Source organism: Chrysemys picta, chromosome 12 (assembly GCF_011386835.1).
Source record: "Chrysemys picta bellii isolate R12L10 chromosome 12, ASM1138683v2, whole genome shotgun sequence".
NCBI lineage: Eukaryota > Metazoa > Chordata > Testudines > Emydidae > Chrysemys > Chrysemys picta.
In genome coordinates this window covers 51,341,182-51,359,588 of record NC_088802.1, presented here as the reverse complement: position 1 = coordinate 51,359,588, position 18,407 = coordinate 51,341,182, and the positions used below count along the sequence as shown (strand labels likewise).

The following is an 18,407-nucleotide window of genomic DNA, read 5'->3' as shown; positions in this document are numbered from 1 at the left end:
CTGTGCCTCTGTTTCCCAGTCTGTGAACTGAAGCTGAGGGCACTTGCCTACCTCCCAGGGGTGCTGTGATGCTTAATTAGCTAACATTTGCTGATGAAACTCTTCACACAAGAGTGACTAGCCCTGTCTCTATACTGGGTCAAACCCAGTCCCTAGAGCCAAGCTTCCCTCAGCTTTGAGGAAATATGGACCTTGAGCCAATCTCAGAGATCAGGCCTGACTCTAATCCTTATTGGTTAGAGCAGGATCAGTCTCCAGACGGTATGCACACATCACAGTGCTTTATTAATGCAGGAGGAGCTGGAAATGCACTGTAACCTGAGCTGACGGGTTTAGATTTGCAGCTCGATTAGAATATATGGCTTGGACTGAATGATGCGCGCGCTGAATGCCTTGGCATTTCCACTGAGACAATAGTATCAAGCGTGCTGGTGTCAAACCCACAATATGCTTTGTGCAGCAGCCTTGTATAGTTATAGGACCTGTGCCAAGATATCTGTTAGCATCACTGCTGTGGACAGCACGCACCCAGCTTTGAACACGTGAGAGCAGCGTAGCCTGGGATGAATTTTAAACACAGAAACCCGATGAATTTTTCAAAAGTGAAGAAGGGGAAAAAAAACCATTCACAGCGTGTTAATGAAATTGGTTGTAATTACAAGTCTGGCCGGCCCCTGAACTGGAGGTGGGACATTACATATTTCTCTGCTTTGCTCCTACTAGAACAGAAGAGACTTTGGCTTCATACATAAAACAGCTCAAAGTGCTCTGCGGAGTAATGAGCTATACAGTACGGAGGAACGTGATAGCCAGCTGGGGCATGCCCAGCCATGTCCCAGGCAGGGGACTGGACTTGATGACCTCTCGAGGTCCCTTCCAGTCCTATAATCTATGAATCTATGAATCTATGTCCCATCTACCCAGGGGTCACTCAGACAGGCTGCTGGACAGGACAGCCCCGGGAGGGAACCCACTGCAGCAAAATTAAAAAGATGCCATTTTTGTAAGGCAGCTGCTCAAGGTCCTTCTTGAAGTTGTCCCCGAAGTCCATCAGTCAGGTTGTCTGGATCCCAGTTCAGGTTCCTGCAACATCCGGTTTCCTTTCTGTCTGCTCCCTTCCTCTCATATCAAAGCATCAACCATACTGTGAGGGAATCTATTCCTCGCTCTGCTTCTGAAGTCACTGTGTGACCTTGGGTGTGTCTTAAGTTCAGCTCCCAAACACTGGGACCTCCCCAAGATCACTGGCCACTTTTGAAAGACCACATACAGGCCTGCATTTGGTGAGTGTTTTTGTTGCGTGTTGTGGCTGGATGGGAAAAGATTCATTGTTCTTATTAATTATTATTCGCATTGCATTAGTACCCAGAGGTCCCATTCAGAATCCGGGCCCCATTATACAGGCACTTAGGAAGAGGTCCAAGCCCTGTGTAATAATTTCCTTAGGTTTATAAACATGTTGGTTGAAGTGCTGCCTGCAGCCGATCATCTGGTCCTGCTTTGAGCAGAGGGTTGGACTAGATGACCTCCTGAGGTCCCTTCCAACCCTGATATTCTAGGATTCTATGATCTTGGTTTCATCTGAATTATTTTCAGGCTTGTGAAGTACAGTGAACAGTTTCTCTCCAATGATCCCATCATGTCTGGATGCCTCCCCAGCAACCCCTGGATAACTGATGACTCTGAGTTCTGGGAGCTCAATGCAAAGCTGTATGTATTTACTCTCCCACCAACTTGTGGCTTACAAAGCCTTTACGTTGCGGGATATTGAAATAAAAGAAGCATTGACCTATTCATGATATCCACTCTCCTGTGATAAGTGGCGATGCTTTCCTATTCTTTGCATGTGAGGTAGCTTGACCGTGGAAAGGTCAGTGGTCCCTGGGCAGTGTTGACGTCTGTACTTGCAGTATCATCTGCCTTCTCTTTAAGTGTAGTCTTCCCTAATGGCGTGGGAGTTCATAAATTCATACCATGCCTCTGGGCCTAATTCTGCTCTTGGATGAGTGGGAGGGGCTCCCATTCACCCGAGAGCAGAATGTGGCCAATTGTGAGCAAGGGAGCATCCTTAGCTAAGTTATAGGTGTGGACCCCAGTCCTGGGCAGGCAAAACTTCAGCAAGAGATTTCCCTGCCTAAGGCCTGAAGCATCAGCCCCAGACAGTGTGTCCCCTAACGGATCTATTCCATTGCAAGTGCACACATGAACTGGTCAGTTAGACTGGGTACACCGCTCTGTTGTGTTGCTGACGGGATGCAATGGCCCCCGGCCACTGCAGGCTCCAGACGGATGTTTTGTGTTGGATTCTAACTTCACGCCAATATAAATCAGCAGGAGCAAGCCAGTGGTGTGGCACCAGTATAGAACTGGTGTAAATCAGAGCAGAATCGGCCCCTCTGACTGTCATTCCTGATCCCACTGTGCAGAAGGTTGTTTAATTGCCACTTACCTAGTGGGCTGACCTCAGGAGCTCATTACAGCGGACTGGAAAGCAGACGGCGCTGGGAAATCTCTTGGCACTCCAGCGAAGGGCGTTCTGTTTTTAATGAATATGCCCAATCCCGCAGCGAGCAGTGAGCTGACTCCAGAGGGAAACGGTGGTGTTTGTGCTCAAACCTTTGCAGAGTGGAACTCCCTACCAGGATGCGCGTGGAGCGATGGGCCTTTAATTTTAACGAGCTGATGAGGGACCCGAAAGGCCGGCAGAACTTCCAGCTGTTCCTGAAGAAAGAATTCAGTGGTGGGTCTGTGTTCCTGTCCTTCCCCCCATCACCCTCTCAGCATCGCTACAGCATATTTACAACACACCGTGGCAGCTGACGGGGTATTTTTAGAAAGCCATTACCTTCTAATAGGGGCAGTGATCTGAGACAAAAATGGGAAGGCTTAAGAAGTGACGTTGATGGTTGTGGAGACAGGCTGTGGAGTCAGGGCATGCAATACCATCTAGTGGCAGAGGACATAAAATGCTACAGCAAAAGTGAGCTGGTTTGTTGCCAGAGCACCTACAAATCAACTGATGCTAATAAGAAATTGCACATGTCAATTTTATATGCACTTAGGGTGAAATTCATCCTTGTGCAGAGAGCCATCAAAAAGCCTACGCCAAACAGAAGGCCTCAGGGTGACTGTCATAATCGGAGAGTTTCAGGCGCACGGCTAACAAATATTGAATCAAGTGAATTCAATTGAGGGGTTTTATTTCACTCAGCCGTCATTTTCTTTGTCCCTCTCCCACCCTTGTCACTGATCCCTCATTATTCAGGAGAGAACCTGGGGTTCTGGGAAGCCTGTGAGGACCTGAAGTATGGAGACCAATCCAAGGTCAAAGAAAAAGCAGAAGAAATTTACAAGTGAGTGTTAGGACGCCTTGGTTTTCAGTCTATCTTCCTGATGTGTCGCCATCCCCATCCTTGTCTTGTGTTGCTCTCCTCTAGAAAAAGTGGATTGTTGCGTATCTGCCAGGATTTCCTTTGGGAGCTGGCATGAAGCACGCATGTGGGATAGTCCTACTGGAGGAAGGAAGCCCCTTTAGATAAAGAAAACAAACGTTGTTTTATTATAAAGCAACTTTCCCCCTCCCCTATCCACCCAATGATTCATACAAGGGAGAGGGTGAGTCTTGCTGGGAGACAAAGCTCTGGGTTTTGCCTAAGTCTTATTCTGTGATGTTCAGCCTCCTCTATCCGGTTGGGAGAATGGGGATGGTATTATGTCCATACTTCTCATTAGTGTTATGAGGCATCATTAATTAATGTTTGTGAAAGCGCTTGGAGCTTTCTGGATGAGAGGCTAACCCAAAGCCCATTGAAGCCTATGGAAAGACCCACATTGGGTTTTGGAGCAGGTCCTGAGTGCAAAATACTGTTAATACTGTAAATTGTGGCATCAAAGCATGTGATTGTAGGTGGTGCCTGAGGTGGTCATTCTGGCAAAAGGGAGGTTTACTACCCTAGGATATGACCAAGAACCGGGGGTTAATTCTGGCTGGCAGTTGGAAGCACTTTTCGTTCCATCCGTGGAAGTTCTCACCTCATGAAATTGACTGTTTCTGGTTTCAGACTCTTCCTGGCTCCAGGGGCAAGGCGCTGGATTAACATTGATGGCACAACGATGGGCATCACAGTCAAAGGTCTCAAGCACCCTCATCGCTACGTTTTAGATGCTGCTCAGACTCATATTTACATGCTCATGAAAAAGGTTTGTCAATTGCTTACAAATCCGGAAGGCATCCCAGCTTGTCTGTGCCTTTCCGTGTCTCTGCATGCTGGCTGCTGGCGCTCCCAAGTGACCCCTATTTGAAAGGAGACAACTTGCTGCCCTGCAGTGGGAAAGAAATGGTACATGCCATCCCATTATAAGGCAACATGCTCTAGTTAGTGAATAGAACTCAGGGCTATGAGCTAGGAAGTCCCGAATTTGAATCTTAACTCTGGAGTTATAGATGCCCACCCTATTCGGTATCTATCATTTTGCATCCTAGATCAAGTCAGCATGTGGTAGGATGCACATTTGTATGGAGAAGCCTAAAGGAACTTAAGGGCAAATCAGGATCTTGAAGTACACTGCCATGACAGTGAGGGGAAATCTACACTGCAGTAAAAGAACCCTGGGTGGCCCAGGTCAGCTGACCCAGGCTGGTGGGGTTCGGGCTGGAGGGCTAAAAACGGCAGTGTAGACGTTCGGGCTTGGGTTGGAGCCCAGGCTCTGAAACCCCACGAGAGGGGTGGGACTCGGAGCCCAGGCTCCAGGCCAAGCCCGAACGTCTATTTTTAGCCCTGCAGCCCAAGCCCTGTGAGCCTGTGTCTGTGGACCCGGGCTCTGCGACTCGGGGCTTTTTATTGCAGTGTAGACGTAGCCTAAAAGACCTTAGTCTTGAGCTAGGCTCATCCATCCCCTTTTCGTTCTGAATTCTACATCGGGGACTTTCCTGTCGGATGAGAAGCTGCTGGTTTTAATGAATAAGATCTGCTGGGCCAGACTTCCAATTTCTCAGCCTCATTGGCTCCGGAGCAGCTGCACTCAAAGATGATTTTAATTAGGCTGTTTGCAATCCATAACTACCGGTTTCCCTTTTCCCCCCCAGTAGGACTCTTACGGTCGCTATTTAAAGTCTCCAATATACAAGGAGATGTTGGCCAAGGCCATTGTGCCCCAAGAGACAGTGAAAAAAAGGCAAGTAAATTGGGGTGTAATTGTGGGTTATGTGCTTTTTGATTGTACTGGGGATACAAAGAGCCTGAGTGTCAGCGAAATGACTGTGATTTAGACATTTGTTTAATTAAAGTGGCTTTACGTCTTGCTGATTACCCTGTTGGTGTGTGAACCCCGTGGAAACGGCTTGTGTGCAGTTCAGAGCCTATCTGGCAAGTGCTAAATCCTTTTTTGTCTATTGCGTCTGCACGCAAAGGCTCTGACTGTGGAGCTAATAATTACCCGCCCCCAGAGGGGTGCTGTACATCAGGCCTGAGAGAACCTACGCAGGGTTAAAGGGATCCCATCCACAGCCCTCTGGGTTTTAAGGCGAGATGGGGTAACTATGTTCTGCTCCGTGGCACTTGGCATTTCTGTGGTGTTAGCGCTCACAGCCCTGCACTCGGGTAGCTGTTCACACCCGTGCAAAGCAGAGCAGAGTCATCGGGTCCGACACTCCCTTTTGCACTGGTGGGAAGGAACGCTGGCACAAGGTACCAGGCACTGGAAAATCCGGCTCCACAAGACTGTTTCCAGATCAAATGCTGGCTTCTCGTATCCGCTGGCGCAGCAGTTTCAGGGACTTCAGGCAGCCTGGTTTAAGTACAGTCGTCTCATCAGGCCAAACTTGCCATGTCCGAGCCAAAAGGGGTGGCGGCTGCCTCTGGAACAGGGAGCGCCTCTCTGTGCCCCTGACAGCCCATAACCCAGCAAGTCAGGAGGAGGGGTTCTCACAAGCTCTGCTCTCATAGGGCCTGATGCAAAGCCCATTGAAGTCAATGGAAAGACTCCTGCTAATTTCAATGGGCTTTGGATGAGGTTGTTACTGGGTGCCACCACTCCCAAGGGCAGGTCGTGTTACGGCCATTGAGGAGCAGATACAGATGCCAGATTACCCCAGGCTTCAGGGACGTTGGGATCCCTGTCAGGAGATTGTGTCTCCTCTGCAGAGACACCAGCACTCGATTGGTTCTTGGGCCTTACCAAGCTGTGCCGAATCCTGGTCCAGGGCTCTTCCAGATACTACTGCAATAGTAGATGAGAATTGATCAGGATTCCCTCCCTCCCCACCTCAGCAGATGCAACGTGCAGCTCCGTAACGTGCCCAGCTGCCACCACTGTCTTGCTGCCGTGCCGCACATCCTGGAGAGGTCGCTTGTAATTCTGGCAAATGCATTCATGTTTGCAGCTAGCTGCTCCCGGGATGTAATATTCACACTTCAGACAGTATCCAGCATATGCTGAGAGAGAAAAACACATCAAAGGCTGCTTATCTGATACTTGTTTTCATTGTTGTTGATAATGGTCCCATCACGGAAAAGCAAAGGAAGTGGAGAGAGAGAGAGATCTGTGCGTCACAGCGGACATGGAAGCTCCTGTTTAAACAGCCAAAGAGGGCCGTCAGAGCCCGATATGCCTTGCAAGTAGAGGTTAGAGAGGTCTAGGTCTGCTCAGGGTGGTGTTAGGTGAAACTGCTCAGGAAGGGAGGGAAGTAATTTGCAGCCAAACAGGCAGTGCATTTCACTACAGCAAGCGTTTAGGGCAGGGTTTGAACATTGGTCTAGTGGTGTTTCTCCACCTTTCTGATACCCGGGACTGGCTTGCTGCCTTCCTAAGCTGTGTCAGGGAGATCTCAAGGACCAGCGCCGGTCCACGGACCGTTTGTTGAGAAACACTAATAACTGCCCCCATTGAAGTCAATGGTGAAGTGCCCACTGACGTCACTAGCAGTTAGGCCAATGTAGAGAGCACTTGTAAAAATCTCACCCATCATTCCCATCCCTTCTAGCACATGTTTGATGATTAAGGACATAATGGCCCTGATCCTAATCCCATTGAGGTCAGTGGCACAACTCCCATTGACCTCAATGGTTCAGGCTCAGTGTTAGTTACCGTCTGATGTGTATAATGAAGGGGTAGTTTGCTACGCCCATATCTGGGACTTGGAGCAAGGACCCTTTTGTTCTGCTGTCTCTGCAACTGATTTGTGTGGCTTCAGTCCATTCACTGAGACCATGTTTGCTTTTAAAATGTGCACACTCCATACACCTCTTACTTTGCACATGCATTTGCCTAATTGGCACAGTGGTGGAAATGACGCGTGCACTAATGCACCTTTACAAATCAGGCTCTTTGTCTCTCTGTATCTCAACATATCCTTCTGTGAAATGGGTATTATGTCACCTGTCTCCTAGGGCTGGTAGAATTCATAACCAGCTGCTGTTTGAAAGCGCCTTGAGATCCTTAGCTGAAAGATGCGATCAAAGTGTCCAGTATCAGCATCATATGTTATCTCATACATGCACCGCCTTTGTTCAGACGCTGTGACAGGAGCCCACACGCACATCTAATGCATAGCCTCAGGGATTTAATTGAATGGGCTGTTTCTGTAATTGGTATTTCTTCTCTACCTGGGGCCATCTGGATGCTCAGGGATTTCAGCCCAGGCGCTTCTTGCTCAGCGAATTGCTGTGTTATTTGCTGTGTATTGAAAACACATCTGTTACTTCGGAATAATTGGCACCAGCCAAGGGAAATGTGGGGGTTATTGTTGGACTTGGGGTGGTGTGGGAATTTAGGTGTTTCTGTATCCAGTGTCCTCTCTAAGAGATTCTAAATGAGACAGGAGAGGGGGCTTGCTACTATTTCACAGCCATTTTCCTTGGTTCGGGACAGATTCTGCCACCTTTATTCGTGATAAGTCAGACCTTCCTGGGCAGATAGTTCCACTGATTTCAGTGTGAACTCAGAGTGATTACGGGTGCCAGAACTGGGCCCTCATTGATAGAGCTGGACAAAATATTCCCAGCATAATTTGAAATCCGTGACATTTGAGCCGTTTGGCCGATTCAAACCTGGTCCCATTTTCATGACGTCTTCATGGCACTGTGGAGCCTTTCCCAGCTAAGGGGTTTACATGACGTGTGTTAATCCTGCACAATCTCACCATCACGTTACTGCTGGTATGAAATTTCATAACAACGGAACATCTGGGCGGCGTGAAAACGGGCCGGGAGGACGAAGGTGCAGGAAATGCCATGGGAAAAGTCTGCTCAGTGCATCCTGCGGCTGAACTGCACTGGCATCGGTGGGGCGATAGTCACGCGCAGACAGAAACGTTTGCAGCATCGGGGACTGAGTCTGGGGCCCAGCCTGGCTCCTGAAGAAGCTAAGGGGAGTTAATTGTGGCAGGGCCGGGCCCTTGGGCTGGGTTCTGCTGCGATGTCTGGAATGTGAGTCTGTAGCAAGCGCATTCTGCACCCTGGGTTAAGCAGGTCGTTTACTCCAAATGGAGGACACTAACAACCCTCCTTCCTCCACGCAGGTCCCTTGGGCTTTTGGTGACAGGGACCCATTTTCTGGTCAGTTTTGCCTCTGTCCCCCAGTAACTCCCTGCTTCTCTCTCTCTCTGTGCTTAGTTCCAGTTTCCCATTCGCACGCCGTCACCTCCGCTCCAGCCCCAGCCCCGTCATCCTGAGGCAGCAGGAAGAGGAGGCCAAGGCCAAAGAAGCAGCAACAAACGTGGATATTACCCAGGTTATGAGCAAACTGGACCGTAGGAGCCAGCTCCAGCAGGAGCTTCCTAAGTAGGCTCTAGATCCTTGTCTAGGGCACAAAGCCGGGGAAAGACAAGACAAGGGGCTGCTGGCAAGGCCGGGGCTGAGATTCCTGCCCCCCGCCTGCAGGTGTCAGTGCTGCTTTACCTTTCCAGACCCCTTCCTCCCTGCAACCTGCTTCCTGCAGGTTGCCATGGCACCTAGCAGCAGATGTCACGTCACAGGCTCGGCAATGCTGCTAGAGTCAGAAAGCCGGCTGGGTCCGAATCGCATTGTGGCTCCCAGGCGATGTGCTCCTTTTACAAGTCCGGGAAGGGGTGTTTTATAACTGCCCCAAACCCTGCCCGGGATCCAAAACTCCCATCTGTGTCTCTCTGCTTCTTAAATCCCTGCCTGCGACCCAGAGAACTCGGATCGTGATTCTGTTACGATGCCCAAGGCCGCGTAGCACTCAGCTCCTTCTCCTGTCCCCGTCCTCTGGGTCAGCTGGGGCAGAGCCACCCCACCCCAGGGAGAGCACAAGAAGGTCCATCACCTCTTGGCGCTCTCAGGCATGCTGTGGGAGCATGCCCACCGCTAGTACCCCAAGCACTGCTCTGAGCAGCTGGCCAGCTCTGCTTCGGGCGTCTTGCACCCATGTGGCAATAGGAGGGAGCACATGGAGGCTGCAGGTGTGCTCAGCTGCTGTGCAGAAGGATGGGGTGGATGCCTGGTGGGAGCAACAAGGTTAACATTTCCAAAGGCACCTAGGCGGTTTGGATGCCCTACTCATTTTAATGGTAATTGGGCCCCCATAGTCCCTAGGCAGCTTTGAAGATCTCAGCCTAGAGGTGGTTAGCAGTGAGAGCGATTTCTCCTTGTCCCTCAGGAACTCACCCATGTAATGAGTTATGCATGGGCCTGGAGGGAAGAGCAGCTTCCTGCTAGGACAGACGGGTGGAAGAGCAGTGCCTTGCTCCTTTAGCAAAGCCTGTCTTGCTCTTGTCTTGTCTTTGCCCTGCGATGCTCTTTCCCCTTGTTAAAAATGAACAAACCTCAGCTTCCAGTGGTCATCCCGGCTTGTGGCCCAGAAGCCGCTGTGATCGGGAGAGGTCAGAAGGGCTTATTCAGCCCCTAGTGGAATAAAATACTCTCCTGTTCCTTTTTGGAGGGGATGGGGAGTGGAAATTACTTCCTGAAACCTAAACCCTCCAGTTAGGTACAAAACACATTTCAGGGAGATACAAACCTGCCTGGGAAGCCCCTGGGGCTGGACCAGCCAAGGTCACAGGACACGATGGGATTTGTGGAAAACCCAGGGGCGGAAGGTAAAGAAGTTTCCTCCTCCTTCAGAATTTAGGGGATGCTGGGGGATGGGCAAACATTGAGGCTCAGAAAACGTTTTAATTCTTTCGGTCTTGCTCATCCACCTCTCTCGCTGGGATGGTTTTACTGGAGGCAGCGAGAGCAGGATGTGGCTGGCAACAGGACTGAGGTGCTGTGGAGGTGAAGAATCCCAGAAGCAGTTTCTCCTCTTTATCTGGACATGAGTTTCAGCCTTTCTGCACTGGGGGCAGAGCCATGCCAGTACACTTGTTCAGTAGCCAGTGTAGTTCAGCTCCCCGAGCATTTGTTAAGGTCACAGGCTCAGCGGCCGTTGCTCAGGAGTTCTGTGCTGCATCCACATCAGGCTCTCGCCATGCTGTGTGGTGGTGCATTTCAGAGAGACGCCATCCGTACCATGTAAGGGTTTGGAGCTGTGAGCTGGGGAGCCTCTGACATTCCCCGTTATCACCTTGGGCCACTCCGTGAGGTCCCGTCTCAGGCCAAACTCTTGCAAGTCGATGGGAGCAGGTGCAGCTGTGTTCCACCCAGGACTTTGTGTCCGAGACAGCAGCGAGTCCTAATGTCCTGGGCAGTAGGGGAAGGGAGGAGGCCAAGGGAAGTCCTTCCATCTCTCACACGCATTGCTTCTATTACTCCCCACTCCTCCCATAGAGATGCCCTCACCAGTCAGTTAGAACAACAAAGGCCTCCCATGAGGTTGGAATCCCATCGGCAGTCAGGCGCTAACAGTGGGCATAGAGAACCCTGTCCTTGGAGGCACCTCATTGACCTTCCCAGGAAAAGCCAGGTTCCAATCAGCCTAGGGGAGTTAGGCACACAAATCCCATTATTAATGACATGACTCCATTAGGCTCCTTTAAAAATCCTAGCGCGAGAGTCCAGATTGTGCCAGGTTCTGCTCCCACTCTAGCCTATACTGTCACCATTCTGCTGCAGCCCCTTTCTGAACTGTGGTCAGATCCCATTACATTTGTCCAGTCCTCGTTTCCTCCCGGGCATAGGTGAGAATGTGCCGAACGTGCACATCAGAACATGCTAGAGTGCCGCCTTTGGCATGGTAGGTAAGAAACTGACAGGTAAGAACAAACTTTTGTTGTAATGGGAACATGCAGCGTTAGAAGAATAATGATTAACCCCCCCAAGGGTTTTGGAAGGGATATAAATGGTCATGCATCAGGGTATATGCCAGCCTCCAACTAATAGGGGTCAGGAAGAATCTTTCCTGGGGGGACAGGTTACTCCCCATCTGCCTCCTACAGGATTTCTTGCACCTTCCTCTGAAGCAGCTGGTACTGGCTTTTATTGGAGACAGGATACTGGGCTCAATGGACTGCTGGTCTGATCCAGTCTGGCCGTCCCTGTGTCCCATTCTGGTATCACTGTAAAATGAGAGGAGCTCCTCTTCTAACGTTTGGTTAGGGTGCAGGCGGCTCTCCTGAGCTGCGCTAACATAATGACAGCTAGGTCTTCCTGGAGGAGTTGAAACAACATGTGGTGTGTTTGGTTTGTTCACTCTGATTTGGATGCCTGCCCGTTAAAGCTCTGCTCTTGCTCCTGTTGAAGTCAATGGCATGATCCCCATTGCTTTTAGTGGGAGCGGGAGCGGGCACTACATTCTCAAACGTATCCCACACTTGGCAGGGTCAGTTCTGCACGGTGCTGGGCACTGCCAGCTACTCTCCACTGACATGGTTATTGAGGGCACTCTGCAGTTAGCAGGGTCAGTCCGAGGCAATGTGGGATCTCCTGCAAGCTTATGTACAGCTAAGGGAAACCAAGGACCATGTGAGCTCTATAGTCTCTCTATAGGTTGTACTATACCTAGCACAATGGGTCCCTGATACATGATTGGGGCTCCTAGATGCTGTCATAACACAAATAATAAAATAGGTTCCAGTCAGTCGGCTTAATGAATCGATTTTAGTTCTCACCTCCATTGACTGGTTTCCCCAGATTTTATCTAAGTCCCAACACTGCCCAGCCATCATTTCTACCGTGCAATCAGAGGTGTGACTAGATAGAGGTGTAGCTAGCTCCAACAACAGCAGCCGGGAAGGCACAGCAGTAGGGGCAGCAGCATGGGTTAGCTGCTTGCATCTGTACCCAAGGTCCTAGGTGGGCCTGATCAGCCCACGTTGCTGCAGTTTCACTGTGTCGATATGTGCTTCAGTCACACCTCTGATGCAGCGTAGGCAGACCCTGTGAGTGTGAAACATCTACCCAGGATTGGCAAGATCATGACCAAAGACCAGCACTCTTAGAAGTAAGCTCATTTTGGTGCCCCGTCTCACAGTGTATTCCATTTGTAGCTGGCTGCGTTCACCCCTTGCTCTTCATCTTCTCTGAGTAGGCCTGTTTATCGGCCATCCCCCTCAGCATGCTATGAATTGAACTTCACTCCGTATCTGCCATTGGATTTCGTGTCCATTGGATTTCATTGCATTCCAATGGATCTCCATTGATTTTTAGCCATCATTTCTTTGTTTTATTTGCTTTAGCTCATCTGTCTAATAAAAGTGTATGTAGAAAATGGAAAAGATCATTGTGTTTGTCCTTCATTGTGTTGTCTCTTTGCATGTGTGTATTTACTTTTTGTGATGCTGCTTTTAACATTTTTGTTTAAACAGTTGAGCATATTTTTATTTCTGCTGGTAGAGACTTATTTAGAACTTTATGGTAAAGCCATGCCTTGGAGAAGCCTGAAATGGATCATCTAGGATAAAACCATTGGCAAATTATCCTTCTGAGCCTGTGTAACCCATAGGTGAGGGTGCACTCTCGGTCTCCCATGGAGGTCACAAGACTGTTACAGCCACAGCTAGACAGCCTTGGTGCTTTTGCTTTGTAGTTCTGGAGGTCCCTGGGTCAGTCCTTGAGGAGTCAGCCAAGATGGTGTCCGTCACACATGCACCTTCAAGTCAGATCTTAGCCTGGTTATGCCATCCATAACCAAAGTCCCGCCCTCACTACATGCTTTAACCATGTTGTAATGGATTGGGGGGCTAACCGGGTTGTCACTAGATACACTCCCCAGTTGTAACTAGCAACAACAGAGCCTTATAGTCTCCCAGAACTCCCTGCTTACAACTCATCTCTTTTTAATGAATTAGGTAAGATGAGCTCCCTTATGACAATCTGCCTGGTAACCGTGGCCCAATCCAGCGGTTGTTGAAGCCAATAGGAATCTTTCCAGTGACTTCAGTGGATTCTCGATCAGGCCCCAGGTCCCCTCTAGCTCCCCCTTTTGGTACATCAGTGTATATGCTTCAGAGTAACTCTGTCCAAGTCTCTGAAATGCTGAGATATTCCGACTCTCTAGAGAGCAATGATTTCCCAAAGGCAGATTGGGATCTGGAGCCCCATCATCTGGCTCATCCATTCTTCCTGCTAGCTCATGGAGACAGACCTTTACACCCTCACTGAACTCCCTACTGCTGCTCTGATTCTGTGAGCACCTCCATGCCTCACCGTCCCTAAGGCCTGTCCTGTGGCATGAAATGAATCCATCATTCATTCTTGTTCCGGCCTAAGCATTGCCCTATACGTGCAGCCACGGCCTGTTCTGTGCAATCCCAGCTATGCTTACAGATGGCCATATCAGCATGTAAGGGAAAGAAAGAAGAGATGACTTCTTCAATACCTCATTCCCCTGGAGATCTGCCATCTTCAAGGCCAATGGGAGGGAGTTCGGTGGATGGAAGCATCTGCATAACTAGGATAGCACTAGTTCTTCTCAGTGCAGCTCAAAGCAACAAGTTTAGAGTTCCCCAAAGTCTGACTGAGCCAGAGGAGAGAGGTCATGGAGGGGACAGCTCCTGCTTGTCAGAAAGCCCTCAAAGCATCCCACCCAACCTATCCTGAATGCGGGAGGAGAATCCCTCACATCATGGGGTGTCATGAATCAGGTTTGCTCATGACAATCAGGTTTGAAAAGTGCTGTATTCGGTGGCATGGTGGCAGCGGCATTTGTCAGGGAATTGTATCTTTCTTTTTTTTTTTTTTAGCTCCTCTGTCCTTTGTTCTTCAAGGAGGTTCAATCCCTATTCTCTCTTGCCCGCTCTTTCTTATATTAACAAACATAAGAAAAGATAATAAGAGTAGTTGATCTGATGATGCGGAAACCCACCACAGGCAACAAGGTAGAACAAAACTCTGCATCTGGCTTCCCTCTGGTTCTTTGATGCAGGGACAGACAGGCGGGGATTGTCCTGTCCCAAGTGCACAGTGCTTTGGGGGGAGGATGCTCTGAAGATAACACCAAGTTGTATCCTTTGGAGAGGAGAGTCAGAGTTTGGAGTGAAGAAAAGCTGGCAGCTCTCCTGTGCAGCTAAGATTTGGCTGAGCTGACAGGACAAGCAAAGGCAACTTGCATTAACAATACTGCAATGATCTAGGGGACTGGTCCAGGGGTAGGGCAGGTGACTGGGAATCAGGAGATGTAGGTTCTGATCCTGGGCAAGTCACATCTCTATGCTTCATTTTACCCAGCTCTATAAAGGGGATAATGATACTCACCCGCCTTCGCAAAGCCATTTGTGATCTTGGGGTGAAAAGTGATAGATCAGAGCTGAGTTAGCTGCCCTAAGGCCCTGCAAAAGGCAGTGAGAGATGGGTCTCAAGGCAATCCCCCAGCTCAGCACTCTGGAATGTCTAGACCCACATGTGGATACGTTTCTTGCTATCCGGGCCCATCTTGTTAGAGGTGAGCTCAAGCTTCAAAAGTCTGGGTCTGGATTCAAACCTTCCTCCAAGCTCGGTGTGTTCTTGGTGGGATTTTGGCTCAGACCATTATTAATGGCCTGTGAAATGCAGGCACTGATCCAGGTCCAAATTCCTCCAGGGTGCATTGGGGTTGCAGTGAGTTTGGGGCCACTCCTGTGGAAGCAGTTTCCAGCGCTGGTTTGGTGGAGCTACCGTGATGGTTTGACCCAGCTGCCACCATCTCTCGTTTGTTCTGCTCCTTTCCCTTCCCTCCTTTTCTCCTGGGTTATTTCCCCTCCTTTTAATTTTCTGTCTAGTCTCTCTCTTTTGTTCTCCATATTTTTCCTTTCCTTTGCTCTGCCCTCTAGCTGCTCCCTTTCTCAATTCCCTCACGGCCCCATGGACTCCATGCTGCTCAGCTAGGAATGCCCCTGGGTGGCTGTAGGAGCAGACAGGAGCCTCTTTGAGGGGACACATCCGGGGTCAGGTAGCGCTTCTCCTCTCCACCCATGGCCTAGTCAGAGGCCCTCCATGTGGGGAAATTCTAGCCTATGTGTTCATCAGCCTCACCTACAATACGGGCCACAAGCTGTCAACCTGATTCGCCATCCAAGTCTTCGCTCTCTGGAGTGTTGTTATTAATAATCCTCAGCATTTCTATGGCACGGTAGATGTGCCAGGGGTAATTCAGTGCCAGGCAGATAAATTGGTTCCTGCTGTTATGGATCTGACAACCACCATTACTATGTACATGCTGCAGGGATGCCAGGTCCCGCAGATCCAAGAACACAAGCCTCTATCATTTGAGCTAAGAGAGCGCTCTTCCAGCAGCCAGCAGTAGTGGGTCCCTTAGCCTATCTCAGGGCCAGTCACTAGAGGGCACCATCACACAGTCTCTCATATACACAGTCTACCTACCTACCTTTCGAGGTATTTACCTGCCCCACATTGCTGTGATCTCTGAGCTCCAGTAAACTATATATCCCCCCAAATGCTCATAATCTCTCACTTGCCTTCTCCGGGGGAATTATTTCCAGTTGGTAGCTAGAGGGAGGGTTTTGGGGCTTGGTGTTGTGTATCCCATGACTAGCAGGCAGCTTTTCCTGCTCTAAAATGTCTCCTTTTCTTCTCTGCAGTTGTGTCAGTTCACTGCTCCGGTCCCTCACCTGGCTGTGTACACCGGTACCTCTGTTCCTTCATCTCCATCAACTCCGCACCCCTCCTGCCACATCCCAAACAACCTGCCTTCCCAATCCCCTGGACACATCACTCTGCCAAACAGCACTGTCTGCCCCTCACCCATTAGCGTAGCCCTGGACAGCACTCCCTGCTTGGAGAGGAAGTGGGAAGCCAATGAGTCTAACACTAACCACTTTCCTTCTATCACTGAGAGCACAGAGATTTCCATGGACTCTGAATCAGGCACTTGCAACAGCCAGGTGCCGGGGAACATGGAAGCCAAGGTGCCTCCCAAATCCCGGACGACCTTGTCCTTCAGCAGGTTCTTGAAACGGGGATGTTTAAACTCACCGGTGTTTGCCACTTTCTCGCCAAAGTGCCCGGCTGTTACCCACGGAAAGGTCCAGCCACTGGATGACCTGGAACAACAACTGCAGCAGAAGTCCAAAAAAGTGACCAAGTGAGTATACCTGTGGTGTGTGAAGGAACTCAGCTCTGAGTGATTACAGGCGTCCAGCCTGGGTAAGAGGGACTCCCAGGTAGTGGTGTCTGCACCTCGCTAGCCATGCTCTCTCCGCCTAATTATATGTTGCTCTCTGGCACATGAAGGGGCCTCCCATGGGGCAGACATGGCCCCCTGAGAACATCTGAGTGGGCCAGGTGCAGAGAGGGAGATGGACAGAGCTCACAGTGCTACAGCTATACTCTCAGAACGGAATTGCGAGAAGTAGGGTATAAATTAGCACATCTCTGAGATGGCTCTAACACTAGGGGCACTGAAGAGTCTCAGAACATGGGGCGCGTGAAGGTGGTTTACCACCCCGCCCACCCCCTCCGGCACCGCACTCAGCGCGGGGCCAGAGTAACTGAGAATGGCGCTCTCTGTCTCTCACCGATGAGTGGAAGAGCCCTGAGAAGTCAGAGGATCTTGCCAAGATGCCTACAACTTCTGAAAAGCTCTTCAACTTGTCAGAATTTTCAAATAAGGAGACAGGGGAAGGGAAAGAGGGAAATACCCAGTAGGCAAACACCCCCTCCCCCAACACCACCGGCCTTTGGGGCAGGCTCTCAGCGACGACGATCGCCGGAGGCTGCAACTGGTGAGTCCCGGAGGGGCAGACCCCCAAGCTCAGCGGTGGGAGGAAGGGCAGAGATCTCTTCCAGCGTTTCCCAAGCCCCCAGCTCTTGCTTAACTTCTATAGCTAGGCCCGGCCTGCTGTGCCTAAACCAGTTTCACACCTGCTCCCAGACACCTGTCCATTGTGTGCGTGAAACCATTCATCTCCTCTGCTCTTTGGGCCAACAGGAAGCTTGCGGATGGGGTGGGCATGGGGATGACACCCCAACCCTGTAGAGACAAGCTAGGAACCAGCCAGAGGAGCAACACACACATTAGCCAACAGAGCAGCCCCCGTTTCCCTTTCAGCCCAGGGATAGGGAGGCTGCAAGACAGCATTTCTGCCACCGCCTGCTGGTGTGGGAGGCTACATATTAGCCTCACCTGCAGGCCCTGCTGCCTTCCCCTGGAGCCGGTCTGGATTCAGAGCTAGCCCTGCAGGGCAGCAGCCCCCAAGGTAAGCCAGTGCCCGGGGCCTGTAGCTCTGCAAGGGAGGGGGTAACTCAGCAATGTCGCTCACTTTCCCTGCCCTGTGCCCTCCTGCCCCGCATTACGTGGGCTGCAAATCCCCATGTCAGCCTGCTGCTTGCAATGCTCCTGGGGGGCCCTGTTGACAGGGCCGCACAGAGGGGTTTTTTCGGGGGGTGGCTGGGACCAAATCTGAAATGGAGCCTCTCCTCCCCCCCTTTCTAAAAGCCTTACCACTGAGGGAAGCACTGGAGGAGAGGGGGTATTGCAGAGTGAGCTGTGTGGGTTACACCTGCGCCTGTAGCGGTGGCTCGGCTCCTATCCCATGGGGCTGGGCTCATCTCCTGCCTGGGTGTTGAGACCCGGCTCACAGAGCCGTGACTCAGGTTTGGGCCAACTGCCCTCCGTTGTGACAGAGGGATGCTGTGACCCCGTCTGGCTTGGTTTGGGGTCCTGTCAAAGGGTTCCTTTTGCCCTCGGGCTGCCCTGCCCGTGGATTCAGCAGGGAGCACATGGGAGTTTGGTGTGGCAGGATTTGTGTCCGTGAGAACGAGCTGCCTGGGTTATTGTGGTTCTGAGGCTCCCTGCACCCCAGTGCCTCAGCGTGTTTGACATACCCTACCCCTTCGTCCGTGTCGTCGTCTTTCCTCCTCCTCACCTCCCTCGGACCCAGCTGTATCTGGGCGTGTAGCCAGGGATCTTCCAACCCTCCGCTCGGCCCAGGCCTGCACAAGAGATGGGGAGTTTGGCTCGGGCTCAGTGGTTACGGCTTTCACCTATGATTTAGGAGACCAGGCTTCAAGTCCCTGCTCCGCTACAGACTCCCTGGGTGACTTTGGGCAAGTCCCTTAGCATCTGTCCCCACC

General features: G+C 50.7%; 1 protein-coding gene and 1 long non-coding RNA gene across 3 annotated transcripts in view; one reads left to right on the top strand and one right to left on the bottom strand.

Moving 5' to 3' along the window:
• The window catches only part of RGS9 (regulator of G protein signaling 9), a 71,690-nt gene that overhangs the window by 50,121 nt on the left and 3,162 nt on the right, over nucleotides 1-18,407 (top strand). The window contains exons 12-18 of one of the 2 annotated variants that reach the window (XR_010591921.1): nucleotides 1,597-1,710; nucleotides 2,625-2,740; nucleotides 3,266-3,353; nucleotides 4,062-4,200; nucleotides 5,087-5,175; nucleotides 8,613-8,730; nucleotides 15,914-16,416. Coding sequence is in view for 1 of the 2 variants with exons in the window: in XM_008167627.4 (XP_008165849.2) it covers nucleotides 1,597-1,710; nucleotides 2,625-2,740; nucleotides 3,266-3,353; nucleotides 4,062-4,200; nucleotides 5,090-5,175; nucleotides 8,613-8,730; nucleotides 15,914-16,416 (1,164 nt within the window). In the remaining variant the exon portion in view is untranslated. The remainder of the gene's footprint in view (nucleotides 1-1,596; nucleotides 1,711-2,624; nucleotides 2,741-3,265; nucleotides 3,354-4,061; nucleotides 4,201-5,086; nucleotides 5,176-8,612; nucleotides 8,731-15,913; nucleotides 16,417-18,407) is intronic. The other variant, XM_008167627.4, reaches the window with a different exon arrangement.
• LOC135974805 (uncharacterized) lies at nucleotides 637-2,627 on the bottom strand. The gene is made up of 2 exons (XR_010591922.1): nucleotides 2,450-2,627; nucleotides 637-1,309 (listed from the first exon to the last, which is right to left on the bottom strand). It is a non-coding gene; the product is annotated as an uncharacterized LOC135974805 (long non-coding RNA).